The following is an 18,844-nucleotide window of genomic DNA, read 5'->3' as shown; positions in this document are numbered from 1 at the left end:
CAAATGCCTCCCGGTGCGTTTGTGTACGTGTGTGTGCATGCGCGGATCGATTGAGCAGAGAAGGTCACAGAGCAGATTAGCAAACTAGGCTCAGAGGCACCGCTAACGCCTCCTCTGAATAGCAGCTGCACAGAAAAAAGAGAGCCAGAAAAAAAAAAAGGGAGAGAGAGGGATACGAAGGACGAGAGGAGCTGCTACAGTATGGGTGAGAGCTATATGTACCAGCGACTCCCCTTCGCCAGAGGAGAGGAGGAGGGGGAGGAAGAAGAGGAGGAGGAGGAGAGAGACAGGAGGATCAGAGAAAGTGTCGGGGGACAGATGGTAAAGTCTGAAGTTGTGGTTGGATGTGCACTGATTCTTTTTCTCTCTCTGTAATTACAGCATGTTTGTGTCAGATTGTGCATAGATGCTGTGTGTGTGTGTGTGTGTGTGTGTGTGTGTGTGTGTGTGTGTGTGTGTGTGTGTGTGTGTTGATGCGCTGCAACCACAGACTGATGTTCGATTTGATTTTAATTTAAAAGAAATTCATTATTTTGTCCAGGTCGTCCCGACTTAAAACAACTTAACAGACCTGTGTACCCTTCTCATGCCTGCTGTATGTCTCGTTTTGAATAGTTTTTAAAGATCTTAAAGGCTTTAAATTATCCAGTAATTCACCGGAGAAAAAGAAACATTTCAATGCAAGTCTAAAAAAAAACTGTGTAGTATTAGACTGTTTTTTCTTGCTCTTCTATCCTGTTAATGATGTTGTGACCCTGTGTCTGGACTAACAGTCGAAACCAAAAGCTATTAAATTTGCAGTGATACAAAACAGAAAAAGATTATAAAGTTATCGTCAGAATTAATTTTTCTGCAGATCAAATAATTGTTTAAACACTGTTTTTTTTTGTTTTATTCTCCGATAAAATATGTTCATTAAGTTCAGTTCTTGCCTCAAAAATCTGAATATCATCACATGTCTGTGCGATATAAAGACAAATAAAATGGATTGGGAATAAATGAAATCCCAAACTTACACACTGACAGCTTTAGATAAGATGTTGAGACGCAGATGGGTAAAAAATTAAGGAACATTTTTACACACACAGTTTGGGTTTCAAGGAATCAACAGAAACCAGTAGTTTGGCATTTTGGGCAAAACGTTTGTGCATCTTCTTGCAGTCGGTTAGCCTAGCTTAGCATAAAAACATCAGAAACAGGCATGGCTCTGTCTTACGGTAACAAAAACCTGCCTACCAGAAGTTGCTAGTTTTATGCGGGTTTAGTAGGTGAAAACGTTTCAAAAGGGATCATCATTTATTGAGTTGATGCTGCTGCTGTTGTTTGTGTGTTAGAGAGAAGCTCCTCCATTTCCACTGCACATTACAGTGTGTCCATTAACAGTGTCCATTAACATCGTACTCAGGAACTCAATGATTGAAACATGCATGTCTTTCCACCGCCAACATATAATATGGTATATGGTTGGGGAGGTGTTTTAAGTAGCCATGGATGGCCTTATGGCAGATAAAACACGATAAAGTGCCCTTTAGGTGCCCTTCTAGTACAGAAAATGTGATAAAGTGCCCTTTAGGGTTCCTCTCCAATAGAGAAAATGTGATAAAGTGCCCTCTAGGGTTCCTCTCCAATAGAGAAAATATGACAAAGTGCCCTCTAGGGTTCCTCTCCAATAGAGAAAATATGATAAAGTGCCCTCTAGGGTGCCCTTTTAGTAGAGAAAATTCCCCTTGGGTGCTCTCCATGCTGGAAATGGGTGTTGGACTCATTCACAACAAATGGATCCCATCTTTCTGCAAATGTCTGTAATACAGCTCTAATGTGTGTGTGCAGATGCAGTGTGAGGAGGGCACCGAGTGGCTGCTGGAGCTGCTGACGGATGTGCAGCTGCAGCAGTACTTCCTACGGATCCGTGATGAGCTCAACGTCACGCGACTCTCCCACTTCGACTACGTCAAGAACGAAGACCTGGAGAAGATTGGCATGGGTCGCCCGGGTACCTCCTCATATTACCTGTTTCCACTTTACCCTGATTGTCTCTCATTAATCATCTTGCGACCCCATAGATTTATCTTGTGTCCCTGTGGAGGGGCCCGACCCTTAGGTTGGGAAACACTGGACTAAACTGTATTTAAAGTAGTTAAAACCAGCTCCACATTCGGCAGCTGTGCTTTTACTTGTAACGCAGTATTTTCACATGGTTGTACTTCTAAATGATCCGAATACTTGTGTGTGATTGTGTCGGTTCAGGTCAGAGACGGCTTTGGGAGGCAGTCAAGAGGAGGAGAGCCCTTTACAAACGCAAGTCCTGGATGAGCAAGGTGGAGTGTCACGTTGTCCTGCAAACACACACACACACACACTCACACACACACAGATTTTGCTCAACATTGCAAAGACAGTTTTGCAATCAGAACTAGTCTGACATTGTGAAACTGTGACACTTTTCATTATGCACACACAGTCTTGAGTTTTGTAACATTGATTCTCTGACTCCAACCCCAACCGAGCATAAGTCTGAATGCCAAGTGAGATAAATTATGCTTTCATTCAAAGTGTGAACACATTTCAGCTAGATAACTTTCCAAAGCTGACTGAATGCTCACACGTCTGTATCTAAAGCAAGGCAAAAACATCCCTGCGGCTCTGTTAATAATTGTTATTGTAACATGAAGCCACAAAGACATGCTTGGAAAGAAAACTTGCTCTTTTATGACTCTAATGAAGCTAACTGAAGACTACCACCATCTGCAACACCACAATGTTCCCTGAAACAATCAAGATTCAAACTTCTTTATTTGTCACATGCACAGAGACACAAAGTAAAACATGCAGTGAAATGAATGGGATACTCACAGTACACTGTGCAGGGACATCAGAGACGGATCAATAAATACTGGCTATGGACACAGTTCTGATAGCGAAAGCAATACAATCATTTTTAGTAGCTGCATGATAAGCAGAATAATATACAGCAACTCACCCCGTTGGGATTCGTTTTGCAATGATGACCAGATTGTATACTTTATTCCTAAACATGCTATTCAGAGCAACACGTAGTGAGAATGCAGGAGTATTAATATTTAACAAGTGAAAGATAACTTGGCTGCTTTGCTGAGGTTCTCTGTACAAATTCACTGTTTTGTCTGGAAAACTTGCAGGTTATTTATGAAATTAATGTATATTTATGTGATCTGATGCATCTTTTTTTGTGTAGTTTATTATTTTTAATATTTTTTAATCTTATGTCTGTCTTTTAACATCTTAACATCCACCATGTTGGACACCAGTTGGAAATCTTCCTTTAACATGTCCTCCCTTGGTTTGGTTCTCTAAAATAAATAAATCTAATCTAAAATCTTTTACTGGTTTCTTCTTCTGGGTCCGTAGGTGTTTCCCGTTAAACGACCTGATGCCGACTCCCCGCAGCCCCTCCCTCAGGGGGCGTTGTCCAGCGGGACATCAGCCAATAGCGAACCAGCAGCCTCGCTCACCTGCCTGATCAGAGAGTCGGAGCTGCAGATGTTTGAGCGGCTTGGCGATGGCACGTTCGGGGTGGTGCGGAGAGGGGAGTGGACCGGACCCAACGGCAGAGTGGTGAGACGCAGCAGAGGGCAGCGCGGGAAAAGTTAATTCTGAATTACGACAGTTTCTCATTGGCCCATCTGTGTGTGTCTAGCTGTCAGTGGCAGTGAAGTGTCTGAAGGGTGGCGTGTTGGACTCGGACGGTCTGGACGATTTCATCAGAGAGGTGAACGCCATGCATTCACTGAACCACCAGAACCTCATTCGCCTGTATGGCATCGTCCTCACACAGCCCATGAAGATGGTAAAACACACACGCTCATGCACAAATACACACACACCAGACACCCAAGCCACATATTAGAAGTGTGAATGTAATGAGCTGAGTGCTTTATCTCCACATTGTGTGTGTGTGTGTGTGCGTAGGTGACTGAGCTGGCCCCTCTGGGCTCCCTGTTGGATCGTCTGAGAAAGCGCCAGGGTCACATCCTCATTTCCTCGCTGTGTAACTACGCTGTGCAGGTCAGTTAACACCAGAGAGAAAAACACACGAGAGGAAGTGGTAGCGACCCGCAGTTTCATCAAATATTTGGTGCAGTGCCCAGAAATATCTGGCTGCTGTTTTCTTCCTAAGATTTTATGCTGATGAGGAGTTTTTCATACTGTGGATGCTTATAATTCATGCAAAATACACATGAAAATGCTCTCTCTCTCATCACTCTCTTCATATACACTTTCTGGCATTTTTTTTTTATCACTAGTGAAGCAAAAATGTTGGAACCACTACTTCACTTTACATGAACTACACGCTGCGTGTCACTGCTGTGTCTGTGGGTGTGTAGGTGGCGTGCGGTATGGCCTACCTGGAGCAGAAGCGTTTCCTCCACAGGGACCTGGCTGCCCGCAACGTTCTGCTGTCCACCAATGAAACGGTGAAGATCGGAGACTTTGGCCTGATGAGGGCGCTGCCAACACACACCGACCAATACATCATGGAGGAGGGCCACAAAATCCCTTTCCCGTGGTGAGAAGATCGTCCTGGTCTGAATAGATTATGTGTTGTTTTGTTGACTGGCTCCAAACCTCAAATATCTCGAGCCTCCGTGTCTTCATCCTCGTTGCTTTCCAGGTGCGCTCCGGAGTCTCTGAAGTCTCGCTCTTTCTCTCATGCGTCTGACACCTGGATGTTCGGGGTCACTCTGTGGGAGATGTTCACCCACGGACAGGAGCCGTGGCTGGGCCTTAACGGGAGCCAGGTGCGTGCAAATGCACACACACACACACACACACACACACACACACACACACACACCTCCTCAGCACTCTGATATTCTCTGTCTGTTTGCAGATCCTCCACAAGGTGGACGTGGAGGCCGAGAGGCTGTGTAAACCAGACGACTGTCCTCAGGATATCTACAACGTCATGCTGCAGTGCTGGAGCCCCAAACCAGAGGACAGGCCCACCTTCATCGCCCTCAGAGACTTCCTGCTCGAGGTAGCGCAGCAGTTTCAGTTAATATGAAAAACTGAATAAAGGCATGTAGTTAAATACTTTCAGTCTTTTAGCAAATATGTCCACATAAGAGATTAGAACCTCTACTGTGGCTGCAGGAGGGTGTGTTTAATTTATATTATGTTTAAGAAATATCAGATCACTACAGATCAAAATGTCCTCAAAAATAGGAACATTTTGATCGCAAAAATCAAGTCAGCTACACAGATAAATTGTGTTATCAGAGCTGTAAAGGAAAAACAAAGTACAAAAAAAGGAAAGCAAGGGGTTGCAGATAAATCAAAATAATGTTTGTCTCCCACTGATGATAATAATCCGTCTGACTTGTTTATGCTCAGACTGTACAGCAAGTGTGTTTGTGTTCTGCAGACCATGCCTACAGATATGAGAGCGCTGCAGGACTTTGAGGAGGAAGACAAGCTCCAGATTAAAATGAACGACGTGATCACCATCATAGAGGGACGGTCAGTGTGCGGCTCTTTGTTACACAACGCGTGCAGCCAGAAGAATGTCACAATACTTCAACTCATCTAATTCTTGTACACAAAGCAGTATTTTAATAAAGTTACTGGTTTTGGAGGTCATGCCTGTGATAGTCATTCCAAGACAACAAATGCATCTCTTGTTGAAATTGGATTCCTGGCATTGTGGAAAATTACTGTAATCATAATTTGGTTAGTGGCTCTTTTAGAAATATTGTGGCTTGATGGCACAAACATGAATCTGTTTAGTTCTATGTGTGTGTGTGTGTGTCGCTGCACAAATTAAAACCCACAAGTTAACATGTGACAGAGACAGTTTGTACTCAGTCCCATTACTTGATTACACTTCATACCTGTGTGTGTGTTTCTGTTCTGTCTCCAGGGCAGAGCACTACTGGTGGCGAGGCCAGAACAGGAAGACGCTGCGTATCGGCCAGTTTCCTCGTCACGTGGTGACGTCGGTCGCCGGTCTGTCCGCCCAAGACATCAGCCGACCGCTCAAGCACTCCTTCATCCACACCGGACACGGAGACACGGATCCTCACAGGAGCTGGGGCCATGCAGATCGCATAGACAGGTCAATAACACTCACTGAGGTCTCCAGCAGCACAAAGACAGACACAAGTACAGATAAATAATGAAAAGTATATCAAATAAAATTAAGAATAGAAATAAAAACAGAAACTATCCGAGAGCAGTTCACATACATACAGAACCCATGAACATTTGTAAATAAAGGTAGTAGATCTATTATAACAGAAAACAATACAGTGTATGATATGATTAAATAAATATACTTGGTGTTTGCCTGTATTGAAATAGAAATACTATCTAGTACAACTTGTAATAATACGTCATAATGTATTAGTTGATTTATATTCTGTATTCATAATCTGAGCCTGGTAACAAGTGGTGTCAAATAAATGTAATGGAGTAAAAAGTACATTATTACCCTCTGATTGACATAAGTGTAAAGTAGCATTAAAATACTGTTAAGTACAAATATCTCAAAATTGTACTTGAGTAAATGTATTTAGTTACTTTCCTCCACTGACCAGCTCCAACATTTAAGTGATGTTCACACTTTAATGCATTAATGCATGCATAATCCAGTCATGTAATATATTATTATTCAGAAAAAGGCCATTCTGCATAAAGAGTACTTTTACATTTGGTACTTGAAGCACTTTTCGATACTGATACTTTTACTTAAGTGCATTTTTGATTGCAGGAGTTTTTCTTGTATTTTTACACTGTGTTATTGCTTCTTTAAAGGCGCTAAAGATCTGAGTTCTTCTTCCACTTTTGTCCACTGGAGTGCAGCAGTACATCACCTGTAGTTCACCAGCAGACGTTCTGCTTGTTAAACTTTTTCAGAAATCGCTCAAATCCAGAGCAGCTCATTCCTGCTGCAGGAACAGAAAAAGCCTCAACGCCCAAATCAGCATTTTTAAAAGCTGCAATTTGATTCAATTAAATCAGGTTTACCTCTTGTCTGCTCCCTTTCAGTCTGTACTTGGGGAACCCCATGGACCCTCCTGACGTCCTTGGAATGGATTCGGGCATCGCTAGGCCGACCAAACTCCCCAACCGCTCAAAGAGTAAATTTATCCAAAATTGGAACACATATGGCCTTTTTTACAGTGTTTGCACTTGTTCTTCTCCCATAGTAGGTGACAATAGATACCATGTAGTGAACTGAGCTAATTCTTATGTCAGTCATCTAAAGTCACTGGGTGAATGTAAACTAAATGTGTAAAACTCTCTCTATCAGAGCAGCCTCCCCCTCGTCCTCCCCAGCCTGCCATTCTGCTGAAGAGTAAGTTCTTCTCGTCTTTTCCCGCGCTGCCCACCGTCTTTAATCCCACCTTTAAATGCACACTGCTGTTACTTTCTGACTCTGGCCTTTGCGTGTGTGTTCAGAACCGTTCTACGACTCAGTGATGGACGATTACGACGACGATGACGACACCAGTGCCTCGTCGGGGCTGAAGAGGCTGGGGGTGTCCCTGGGTCTGAAGCTCCGGCCGTGGGAGGGGTCCGGCGTGCGCTCGGCTAAAAGCGAGGTGTCGCTCATCGACTTCACCGACGACAGCTTCAGCTCGACCACGCCCTCACCGCTCACTGAGACGCGGCAGCCGGACGAGGATACACTGAAGGTACGGTTAGAGAGGGAAAGTAGTCTGACCTGCCACTGAATCACTGAAAAGGCTTTAAGGATGACCCCAGTATTTTTAAACATGGGCCCTATTTTTTTTTTTTTTTACATATTTTAGGTTTGAAATGACTGGTAGGTGCAAAAATGTGTTGGCTGTATTGTAATCCTTTGGTGCAACTGAAATCATCACAGTAGATCCACTAAAAGTACTTGTTTTTGCCACAGACAGGCTCAGATTGTTATTCTAAGTGTCAGACAGCATTACAAAAAAGATCCCTACAGAGATAGACCTGTAAGATCCTTTTCATTTAATCAAAGACAGCTGTTATATGGCTCTTTTCAAAGCCACCAGACTCCATTGACAAAAACTGTTATTTTATCTCCCAGAACATGGGAGCAGTAGACCAGCAACTCCTGTGTCCTGCCAGGTAAAATTACTGTTTTTTTCAATGGAGTCGGGTGGCTTCTGTTTCTGTGTGTGTCTGTTTGTTTAGGTCTACCCCTGTAGGGATCCTTTCCGTAATGTTGCCAGACAAGAAAAGCAGTCTGATCCTGTCAATGGCAACAAAAAAGCACTTTTAGTAGAGGTGCTTTGGCAGGCACGGTCGCTCTCAAGCATTACATAACAGACATTGTAGCTCATTCACAGCCCGTTTGATGGCTCAAGCATCTACTGGACCAATTTTGAAAACTGTTGTACCCACCTATCATTTTGAACCCAAAAATGTGTGTGTGTGTGTATATACATATATATATATACACATATGAAGTACCATAGTTACTCTTAAAGAAAACCAAGAGTTGCCTATGATGATAGTGATGATAGTGGACAGTTTCCATTAATAAACACTGCTGTAAATCTGCCAAGCCATCTTTAGTCCCTTGACAGATGTTGTCCAAGAACTACAGACAACATCTGTCCAGTGACTAAGTCCTAAGTCCTCCAAATATAAGATCAAAAGGACACAAGTTACTGAAGTCATTTATATGCATGCAGAAGGGAATATTAATGTTAGTTAGTGAAAAACATCATATAGTGCACCTTAATACTGCATTACCAATTAAGATATCTAACACAGAAGCACATAAAACAAGACACACAAAGCAGTGAAAGCATGAACAGTAATGTTAATAGAAATGTGCCCTAAATAAGGCAACAGCATAGTAAGGATTTCACATCTTATTATTTATTTGCTGGCCAGTGATCATACAGCCGGAGAGGTTTGGTTTTGGTTTTCCCGTCACCACAAATCACAAACAGAAATCAATTGTGCTGCAGCGTCACCACGATCCTAAAGGCCTGTCTAAAACCTTTGAGCTCCTCACACTCTCTAATCACACTTCTGTATGCACGAAAGGAAAAACGCCTTGAATAACCTCTTGTCCTTGGATGCGCCCAAGGCAGGTGCAATGTGATGGATTTGTGCTCAATGATTGATCATGTGCTCATTCATGCCTCTGTGGTTTCTTTGACTTGACAGTGATTTCTCCGTATACCCTCAGGCGCCCTTTGATAATCTCGATCATATCTGCATGCCGCAGAGTTTGGGTTCCACATTTGACATGTTGTTTCTAAACTAAAAATATTTCTGTTTTTGCCGTTTGTGGGTCATGTGAAGAGTCACTGGATATGTATTATGTGTAACAGTAGAGGAGGAAATAATTTTAATTTGCTTTTAGCCGTGCTAGCAGCACGACTCCGTGGGTGGCATCACGTATCAGGCAGCAATAACATAAGATTATATATAGGGAGCCAAAATCATGACATCATGTCTGGGTTAGGGTTATGGGGCATCCTCATCATTTCATCCATATCCATAAAAACGACAGCATGTGGCTGCTATTGTTTTCATGTTGCATGTGTGTGTGTGTGTAGCCCCGGAGACATCTACTGTAGTGGGAACTACTGCAGAAGGAGTTATGAGTACTTGTGTTTATATGTTTCATCTGTGGACACGTTGTATCAACATTACAGTGTCACAACCGCTCAAGGTGCAGAGATGGATGTGGTCTGTGTAAGGGCGCCAAAAGTAGAGGGGTAGGAAGGAGGGAGCATGTGAGCATGCTTTAGGCATATTGAATAAATCTGGAACAATTCACCTGTTTCACCTCACTCCACACACCATAAACACCGATTTGACGTTACAGCTGTTGGGATCTGATCGGAAGATTGTCTCTGGTTTTAGTTGTAAACTCTGCTGTTTAAAAAGGAGATGTATTAAATAAACAACACTAGATTGTTCAAAACTAGCATCTATGAAGTGAGCCTACTGTTGAGAAGGATTGAGTTTCAGGGCTGGATTTTTATTAGGGTTGTTAAAAATGTGAATAGGATTTTGAATGTTTGAAGTTTTCTCAGTCTAAAACAGGACCTGCCTCAGGTTACACTTTGGCTGTAAGCATCTCCTGACGCTGCTCATGAGCTTCTCTGACATTATTCTCATCTTCAGGACACTCCATCCATCCTGGACTGGCCTCTCCCTCAGCCGTCTTACGACGAGGTTACTACAGACATCGAGGATCAATCAGAGGACCAGGAGGTGCGATCTATCAACAAGGGACTGACTGAAGAGACTGAGTCCTCGCCCTGTAGCGCCATGGCAGGCCGGAGCGAGTCGCAGTCAGCAGATCTCTTCCAGGAACTGCAGAGAGAGGTTAGTAAGTGGACATTAACACTCCCACTGAATATCATTCCATGTTGTTTGCTAATGTTTCTGTCTGTCTTTGTGGGTGTAGGTGATGGTGAAGCTGCAGGTTCCCATGGCAACAGGCCGCTCCCTCCCTTCTTCCCCGCTCCCCATGCCTCTGGCTCCTCTGGGCCCCCACCGACAGATCTGCCTGCCTCCTCCCTCGCCCTCCTCCACCTCCTCCTTCGCCTCCTGCTTTGAGGACCTGCCGGTGCTGCCCCCTCGCAGTCCCGTACCCCCGCTGCGTCCCTCCAAACACAACCTCTCCACCCGCCCCACCCACCCGCAGGCGCGCTCCAGCTCCATCTCCCTGGGCGACCAGGAAGACACGCCTCCTCAGATCCCACCAAGAGACCACGCCTTCTCTCAGCCGGGCTCCCGCTCCTCCTCTCCCCTCCCACTGGTACCGCCGCTGTCCTCCTCCCCCATGGCCCTGCCTCCTCCTCCCCTCTCCGTCTCCCCACGCCGGGCGTCCGGACTCCTGGGTCCCCTCCTGTCCTCCAACTCATCCACCTCCTCCCTGCCTCAAACTTCGTCATATTCCTCACGTGTAGCACCTCGCGGTTCCTCCTACTCATCCAGCTCCCTGCTTGATCCTCTCACCTATCGTGAGGGGCGTGGCCTGTCCTCACTGATTGACAGCTCCCAGAGCTCTGCTCCCGCCCCGCTGCCAGATCGACCAGCTTTCCTGGAAAGGTGTGTTGTCGACATCAAACACAGTCTTGCTTTATTCACTCTAGACTCTATATAGAGGCAGTTATGTAGTAAGGAAGGGAACATGTGCGTTTGTTCTTAACATCTTAAAACACACGTATCAAGTATCAACAACTCAACAATCTTGATTCACTGGTGGTTTTGTAGTGTAACTGAATGCAGCCCACTTTGATCCAGCCCTCGTCCCTTTTTGTTCAGTTTTGTTTTTGCACTATGTATTTTAAATCCTGTTGTTGTTTGTCCATACTGTGTCCTCATCTTTTGTTCTTAACCAAAAACAGTTTTTCACAATGGACACAGTAAAGTTAACTAACTAACTTGAATACTTAATAGAATAATTACCAACCAGCTGCTAATCAGTTGCTGGTTGTACTCTTTATCTACCAGAGCTAAGATGTGCTCTGTATTTTCCAAAATGGTGAAGTATTCTTTAAAGTTTTTTTTCTAACTTAAAGGTGCAGTGTGTAGGATTTTGCAGGGACGTATTAGCAGTAATTGGATATGATAATCCTAATGATGTTTTCAGTAGTGTATAATCGTCTTAAACTAAGAATCATTATATTCTTATTAGCTTAGATTGAGCCCTTTATATCTACATAGAGAGTGGGTTCTCTTTCACGGAGTCCACCATGTTTCATCGCCATACTTCTACAGTAGCCCAGAATGGACAAACAAGAGCCTTTCGTGTTTTTACGTTGAAGTGGCAGCTTGAATTTGATGGTGCAAAGGCACCAGTTGGAAGACGAAAAAGCTTTCATTTGGACTGAAAGACAAGTGTTTGTGTCTTTAGTCAAATTTAAGTTTATGTGGAAGGCTTTAAGATGTGCTGTTTGCCCTTGAATATGTCATGTTGCCAGTGTCACGGTTCCCAAATCTCTACAGCAGAGTTGCACGAGCAAAGTGAGCATGACCCAGATTTCCTTTAAAGTCTAACCCCATGTTCTCCATTCCACAACATTTTGTCAGCAGCTTTCCTAGATGTTATACAATAAAACAGTTTTTCTGTTAGCTTTCCTTAGTAACTGTTCTTAAAATACTAGAAACACTACAAATATTACCACAGTTTCAAAACAAACGCTCACATCACACCCAGATACTCGGATAACTCAATACAAAGTGCTGTTTGACTGACAGACTGTATTTGTCTCCTGGTGAAGTGTTGTTCAGACAAAACTTTTCTCTTTGCACAGGTTTAATCCAGTCCCATTTTTTAGTTTGTTTTGCACAGTGTGGCGTCGCCTGTTCAGGATATTTTGGGTGCACATATTTGTCTTTTCTCTTTTCAGACTGAATAGCAATTTATTTAGTTTATTTGGGTTTCAGCTGACACTATTCCTCCTGTGATCCTCACGGTGAAATGATATATTACCTCAGCATTTTACCCAATAATAAGAGAGTAATACAATAAAAGAAATAATAAATAAACAAAACTAAAATCAGAACTAAAAACAAATAATAACTTAACTTATTTCTGTAGTTAGAATGTAAAACATTGGACATTGGAGTCAAATTTTCTTTTGCAGCCTTTGTGGTACATCGGAAAAATAAAATATTAATATTATAGTCCATATATGTTTGATTCTCAATCACTTATAGACCATTTATCTTCATTAACTACAATGTTTATATAATTTTAAATATAGCTTTTTTTCACTAACATAAATTTCTCACCTTAAGGTCCCTTTAGTAGCTCTGGACCTTTTAATCACATCATATAATCATCATTATCAGATGGACTTTATATATTATATATATGAAATAGATATATTTATAATTGGTTAGATATTTGTCAGAAACTCATTATAATTATGTTGCACATGCTTTGATTCAGTATATAACTGATTGCGTCGGTCATTGTAATCTCTTCCAAACATTCATTCGTCTTTAATTCATTTTTAATCTGTGGTTTTCTGATCAGGTACGGAGCAGCCAATATGGTTGCAGTCAAACCCATGATGCAGCAGCCCGGGGGAACCAAACCCAACTCCTCCCACAACAACAACAACGACCGAACTGCAGTTCCCAGCATGCAACAGGAGCAGAGCATCACACAGGTAAGGGAGAGGAAAATGAAATGCATGTTACTACGAATGATAAGTACACAAACACCAAATTGCCTTAAATGCCACAGGAAGACAGTGCAGAGTTGCTCCCAACCATAGACTGTATAAAACAACAGGACGTAGCCACAGTGACGTCACCCATTGGTTTGTGGACTGACATTTTAAAGCCTCAAGTTAACATTTTCAAAATCGCCATCTTGATGTTGGAGCCAGGAGTGATGTAAGAGTGTTTTTTCCCCTTGGACCTGATTGTTCTGTATGAACTGTCTCTGATTGGTGTTACGCCCCGTCAAGGGGTGGCTGAGACGCGACATGAATGAAGTGACGGTGACAGATCACTTCAAGTTAACCAGTGAGAGTTTTATTTACAATATATACCTGCAAAACTAGGGCTGAGGTTCAGGCTTCAGGGTGGACTGAGGCCAAAATAACAACAACAAAACCAATTCTACCTTAAACAGTAAACATAACCTACGGAAATGAAAGACAACCAATTACAATCTCTAGCCTCCCTAATTCAGGCAAACAGGAGAAAAGCAATCACTATGAACAGAAAAGGCAGCGCACCCCTATTAACTTCAGCACGTTACAAACGGAGCCCTCAGGTAAGTAACAACACAACAGTTAGATGAGTCTGTGGCCGTTTGGGAGATGAGCAGGATGAGTCTATTGTTCTTCCCGGACCAGCGGCGTCCTGCTGGGAACCAATCACACGAGAGAACCAGCAGCAGGCGGCCAATCATTTCCCCGATTCAGCTCGGGCCTGTTTGCATGCACACGCCCACTCACACAGACTCCTCGTGGACACTAGTCATCACAATTACATCAACCATATGGCTGCAGGCGTAACAGTGGTTAGTCACAAAGTAGTCCCACCCTAAAGAATACACTGCTTTATGGTCTATTTCAATCTAAATGGGTTCAAATGAAGAAGACTTGAAACTGCTAATTGAGAGCATTTACTTATTAGGAAAGTGTATACTGAGGAAATAAATCAAGTGAGTAGACTCATTTTCTCATAAACTTCCATTGGACTCCTATTTTGGAAAGAAGGCAGGTTTAAGGCACTTCAGCATTGGCTTCAGAAGCTACGTCCACTTAATCTACACAGTCTATGCCCACAACACTAACTTTTTCATTTAAAAGTCTCTGATTGACCTCAATTGGCTTGGTTTTATTCTGACAAACCAGCAGGTTGTAATCATATTCAAACTTCTCTTTTCGTCTCTTTTTCCTCCATTGTTTGGATGGATGATTGTTGTACTGTTAATTTAGGATTAACATAAAAAACATCATTCACTTATTTGATAGTTTCATCACAGTTTTTGGAAGTGTGCATTTGAGTATTTGCCTGTGTTTTGGGGGGTAAACCTCAATATGGTTTGAGGTAAATTGCAAATCTGTTGCATTTGATGATCTGATCTATTGTAGTGACTGAGCATTCAATTAAAACAGTCAATCTGCTTGTTTTGTCATGAGATGTGTTTTTTAATACAAGAGGACTATTAAGAACACCGCGGCATTCATTTCATTTTGACAAATAATGACTTATATGCAAGTCAAAAATGATTTTTCTGGCAGTTAGCCTGATGACATACCTGCAGAATACTGATGTGCAAAAGATCAAAAACAAACCACAACACACCACAACAGGAGTCTTTTATCTTAAATAGTCCATATTTAGAAATCGCTCTATATTTGATCTTACATTCAGTCGTCATTCCTGCTCTCAGCAGCACCCAGTCTGATATTTTTGTAAGTACAATCAAAAGGTCGAGTCGTGTTTCTTTTGACTTTCATCCTCCATTCATTATAAGTTCATGGTATGATTGACAGGTCCAAGGTGCAGTACACGGTGTCACGCTGGAGGAGTGTCAGGCAGCTCTGCAGAGCCACAACTGGAGCATCCCTCAGGCCATTAATCACTTGAAGGTACACTTATCTGTCTACATATAATTGTATATATTACTGTGTTGGCTCCATTGGTTGTATCCTTAAGTTGATGTTGTCACCAAGTACCTGGTTGTCATCAGGTACCCTAAAAAAGTAAACTAACGTTAACATATAAAAACTAGAAAAGGTTTCTCCTGTGATTTTAATTTAATTATATTCTTGAAACAATGCACTCTTTTATTTGGAAAATTGTGATCACCATGAATTTAGGTTGTTACTAAACATATAACTGTGAGGTCTTCACAGGTCCAAAAAGATTTTCCCAACTCTAACAAACATGGGAAAATCGTTCCAAGATTAGATCAGATAATCCATCCATCCATCAATCCATTATCTTTACAGTTTATCCGTCAGGGTCGAAGGGAAGCTGGAGCCAGTCCCAGCTGACTTCGGGCGAGAGGCAGGGTACACCCTGGCAGGTTGCCAGCCAATCACAGGGCCAGCATATAGAGACAGACAACCACTCCCGCTCAAACTCACACCTATGGGCAATTTTAGAATCACCAATTAACCTAACCTGCATTTTACTGATTTTACAGACAACTTGACTCACATTCATTCGTAAAATGCCTCATATCGCCGTCTGTTTTGTAGGTGGAGCAGTTGTTTCGTCTTGGCCTGCGGTCGAGAGCAGAGTGTGAGGAGCTTCTGCAGCACTGCCAGTGGAACCTGGAGGAGTCCAGCAGGCTCATGTTGGACACATATGGACCACATCGAAACAAGTAAGTAAAATCCAACTTAGAGAATAAAAGAACAAAAAAGAAAATGTCTGCAAAACCAGTCGATGCTTGACAGTATTTAACAGGTGTTTTCTCTTCCAAGTTTATATGTAAACATACATGTTATGTTGTATAAGCTCCTCATTGCATTGGACTGCTTTTGTTTTACAAATGATGCAGCCATAGATACCAAACCCTCCCAAGTGTCTGACATCTACATACGGGATGACGATGTCACTCCATCTGCTCTTCTTCCCCCGTATGCCTGTCGGTCTGGTGCTGCTGTCACTGTTACACCCAGACTGAGTGCCCACATGCTGTTTTGAAGTTTTGTTCATAAATGAAATGTAATTTTCTTAAATTTCTTTATCAGTTTAGTGGTTGACACATTTTCAGTGATTAGAACAAGTGGAACAGGAACTATTATCATTTTTTTTAATCACCAAATCAAGTATGGTGTACCTCAAGGGTCAATGCTAGGACCACTATTTTTCTCTTTATACATTTGTTTGTTCAGGGTCACATTATCTGTAATAATGGCATCTCTTATCACTCATTGGTATCTTCCTATTACTCAGTGTTTTTATTTTGGGTTTTATTTCATTTGACTTTTCCTTTCACTTCTTTTTTTTTTTTACCTTATTTATTTATATCTGGTTCACTTAGTTTGGGAAATGTTCTCATTCACTTTTTTGTCAGGAATTGCATAAATATATTAATATCGCTCATGTAAACGCACCAAGTATTAACAAGTTAAATATTTACATGCTTTACAAGTGTTCAGCTGAATCCCCCTGGCTGCAGCTCCAGTTAGCATACACACATGACTGTTTTAAATGTAGTGATTTGTTCAATTGTTAATATAAAAAATACTGGACATATTTGAGTTTTATTTCCTTATTATTAATTTTCATTACCAGTTAGGTTAGGCATCAAAACTATTCAGTTAGGTTTAGGAAAATATCACCATTTTGGGTTAAAATATTACACCAGGTGCATTATTGGCTAATGACCAACAAAAATATATTAGTGCAGCTTTGAAATTTTAGGAAGAAAACATATCAGAATTTTCACTTTTCCTCAAACATCTCAGTAGAGGATTTGCAGTTACATCACAGATTTTCTCACCCTGCACATACTGTGTATAATGCCACCTCTTCCTCTCTGTCTCGCTCTCTGTCTGTCTGTCTCTCAGGAAGTGACAGCAGGAGGACACACTGAGTGGTAATGAACTACTGAAGAGCTCCTGGTGTCGTTGGGTTGAACACGCAAATACCGAACTGCTTGGATGACTCATTCCTCTGATCCAAGACACAGTGATTTTTTTTTTTTACAAGGGACAAAAAGCAGTTAACAGTATGTGCCTCATATTATGTACTGTAAATATCTGCTATTACCGGTGTCATAAGCACGCATGCTCATTATTATCGATCAGAGCAGCTTGTTGAATGAGTCACACTATTTACTTGAACAGTCGCTATTTATGTTTTTCTTGTTCTGACATGAATAATGAGAATTTTTGTTTCTGCTGGTAGCTACTGCAAACCTTTACTGGATGTGAATTTTGCTGTGAATGCGTGCATGTTCAGGTGTGTGCACGCACAAGCTTGCATCTGTGTACAAACCTTGTAAATGTCCATGCCTTTTTGCTGTTAATGAAGCGATATAAAATCAGGGACATGTTAGCTAACGTTATAGTTGCACTTGTATGTTTTTATGAAAATGTACAGATAAGATGCTGTATTGTGTATAGCACTTTACTGAGTGTGTCGACGCACAAGCCGATATTTTTGAGGACACATTAACTGCTGGTCAGAAGATAGTGAAGTGAATAAGATACCAATATGAGCTAATAGCAAATTAAGTGTTATTAATGTATCATTTGTGTCTTAAAGGTTGAATGTGTAGGATTTTCTTGAAAAGAAAATAAGAAAAATAACCCTCCTCAATCATCACTTACGACCCAGTAGAAGTGTGTGGCGGTGTCTGTATCCACAGAGACCCTGCTGTCCTCTGCCTGTTTTTTTTATTTTGTTGTGCTTTTGATGTTTCTGGTTGTCAACCTTTGGGCAGCGGGCGTGTGGCCCCCAGGCAATAACGACCAGGTTCTAGATCGTAACCACACATCCGAGAGGAAGCCACAGAAATGGTGGACACACCACAGAAGAAACGCAAACATAGCAACGTCAAACAGCAAGTGAACAGCGGTGACTTGAGGAGGGGCCATCTTTGAATGACTTGTTTAAAAACCGCAAAGAAGAAATCCTACTCATTCTACCTTTAAATAAGGCTTTTTAGGCTTTATAAAGGTATAGATTGTGAGAGGAGAGATTTTTAGTTTTGTCTTAATGTGGGCGATAAGATGCCAAAACAGAAATGTGAAGATGTCTAACATTTCCTTATGAATACAGGGTATTAGGCACTGAGCTGAACCTCCGCAAATTTAATGAACCTAAAATAGATGTTTATGTATTTTCTTCCTATAAAAATTACTGCTGCATGATAATCATACACACATGCTGAAGCGCTTAACTGCTCTTCTCCTGAATAAGTGGCCAACTGCTGTGTGTCAGTGTGTGCATGTGTGCTTAGATATTGGTCCTAAATATAATCACTTAACTGTTTTATGAGCGTATACTTAAAACCGAGATAGAAATGGATATAATTTGTCCATTCTTGCAGCCACTTTGCATGGTAGGAGGCCATCAGTTACAGGATGCTCTCATGCCAAGATATAATTTAGACAGCAAAATTAGAAAAGTGAGACAATTTCTGTGGTAGGTGGGAAAAATGTGTGTGTGTGTATGTGTGTGTGTCTGTGTCTGTGTGTGTCTGTGTCTGTGTGTCTTATGCTCAGCTGTAAGCTCTTGTAGTCACACTGCTGTATGTGATGCTGACTGCTTTATGCTGTAACATTAGAGCAGCTTATTAATGAACTATACAAATATGGCCTCCACTGTTTTATAATAAAGTGAAATTTGAGTCATTCTCTTTTCAAAATGTTTGGCGTTGTGTAGTTACTTCGTAAATGTC

At 41.9% G+C, this 18,844-nt stretch overlaps 1 protein-coding gene across 1 annotated transcript; it reads left to right on the top strand.

The window, feature by feature from the left end:
- The first annotated feature begins 201 nt into the window (after positions 1-201).
- Positions 202-17,940, top strand: tnk2a (tyrosine kinase, non-receptor, 2a). The gene is made up of 20 exons (XM_070852808.1): positions 202-321; positions 1,831-1,993; positions 2,248-2,318; positions 3,388-3,594; positions 3,677-3,826; positions 3,949-4,044; positions 4,365-4,546; positions 4,652-4,778; positions 4,871-5,017; positions 5,405-5,499; positions 5,900-6,094; positions 7,027-7,118; positions 7,292-7,336; positions 7,441-7,676; positions 10,126-10,329; positions 10,412-11,058; positions 12,995-13,130; positions 14,976-15,071; positions 15,687-15,814; positions 17,007-17,940. Exons 1-20 carry the CDS (start codon positions 202-204, stop codon positions 17,011-17,013), a joined length of 3,144 nt encoding a protein of 1,047 aa, XP_070708909.1. The 3' UTR covers positions 17,014-17,940.
- Positions 17,941-18,844: the final 904 nt, after the last annotated feature.

Source organism: Pempheris klunzingeri, chromosome 21, assembly GCF_042242105.1.
Source record: "Pempheris klunzingeri isolate RE-2024b chromosome 21, fPemKlu1.hap1, whole genome shotgun sequence".
NCBI classification, from domain to species: Eukaryota; Metazoa; Chordata; class Actinopteri; order Acropomatiformes; family Pempheridae; genus Pempheris; species Pempheris klunzingeri.
The sequence above is the reverse complement of the archived record's forward strand: the minus strand, read 5'-3'. Positions and strand labels throughout refer to the sequence as shown.

Coding starts and splice junctions, on each gene's coding strand:
- tnk2a (XM_070852808.1), top strand. CDS start 202: ATGGGTGAGAGCTATATGTACCAGCGACTCCCCTTCGCCAGAGGAGAG. Junction 3,827..3,948: donor TCACACAGCCCATGAAGATG/GTAAAACACACA, acceptor GTGTGTGCGTAG/GTGACTGAGCTGGCCCCTCT. Junction 4,779..4,870: donor TGGGCCTTAACGGGAGCCAG/GTGCGTGCAAAT, acceptor GTCTGTTTGCAG/ATCCTCCACAAGGTGGACGT.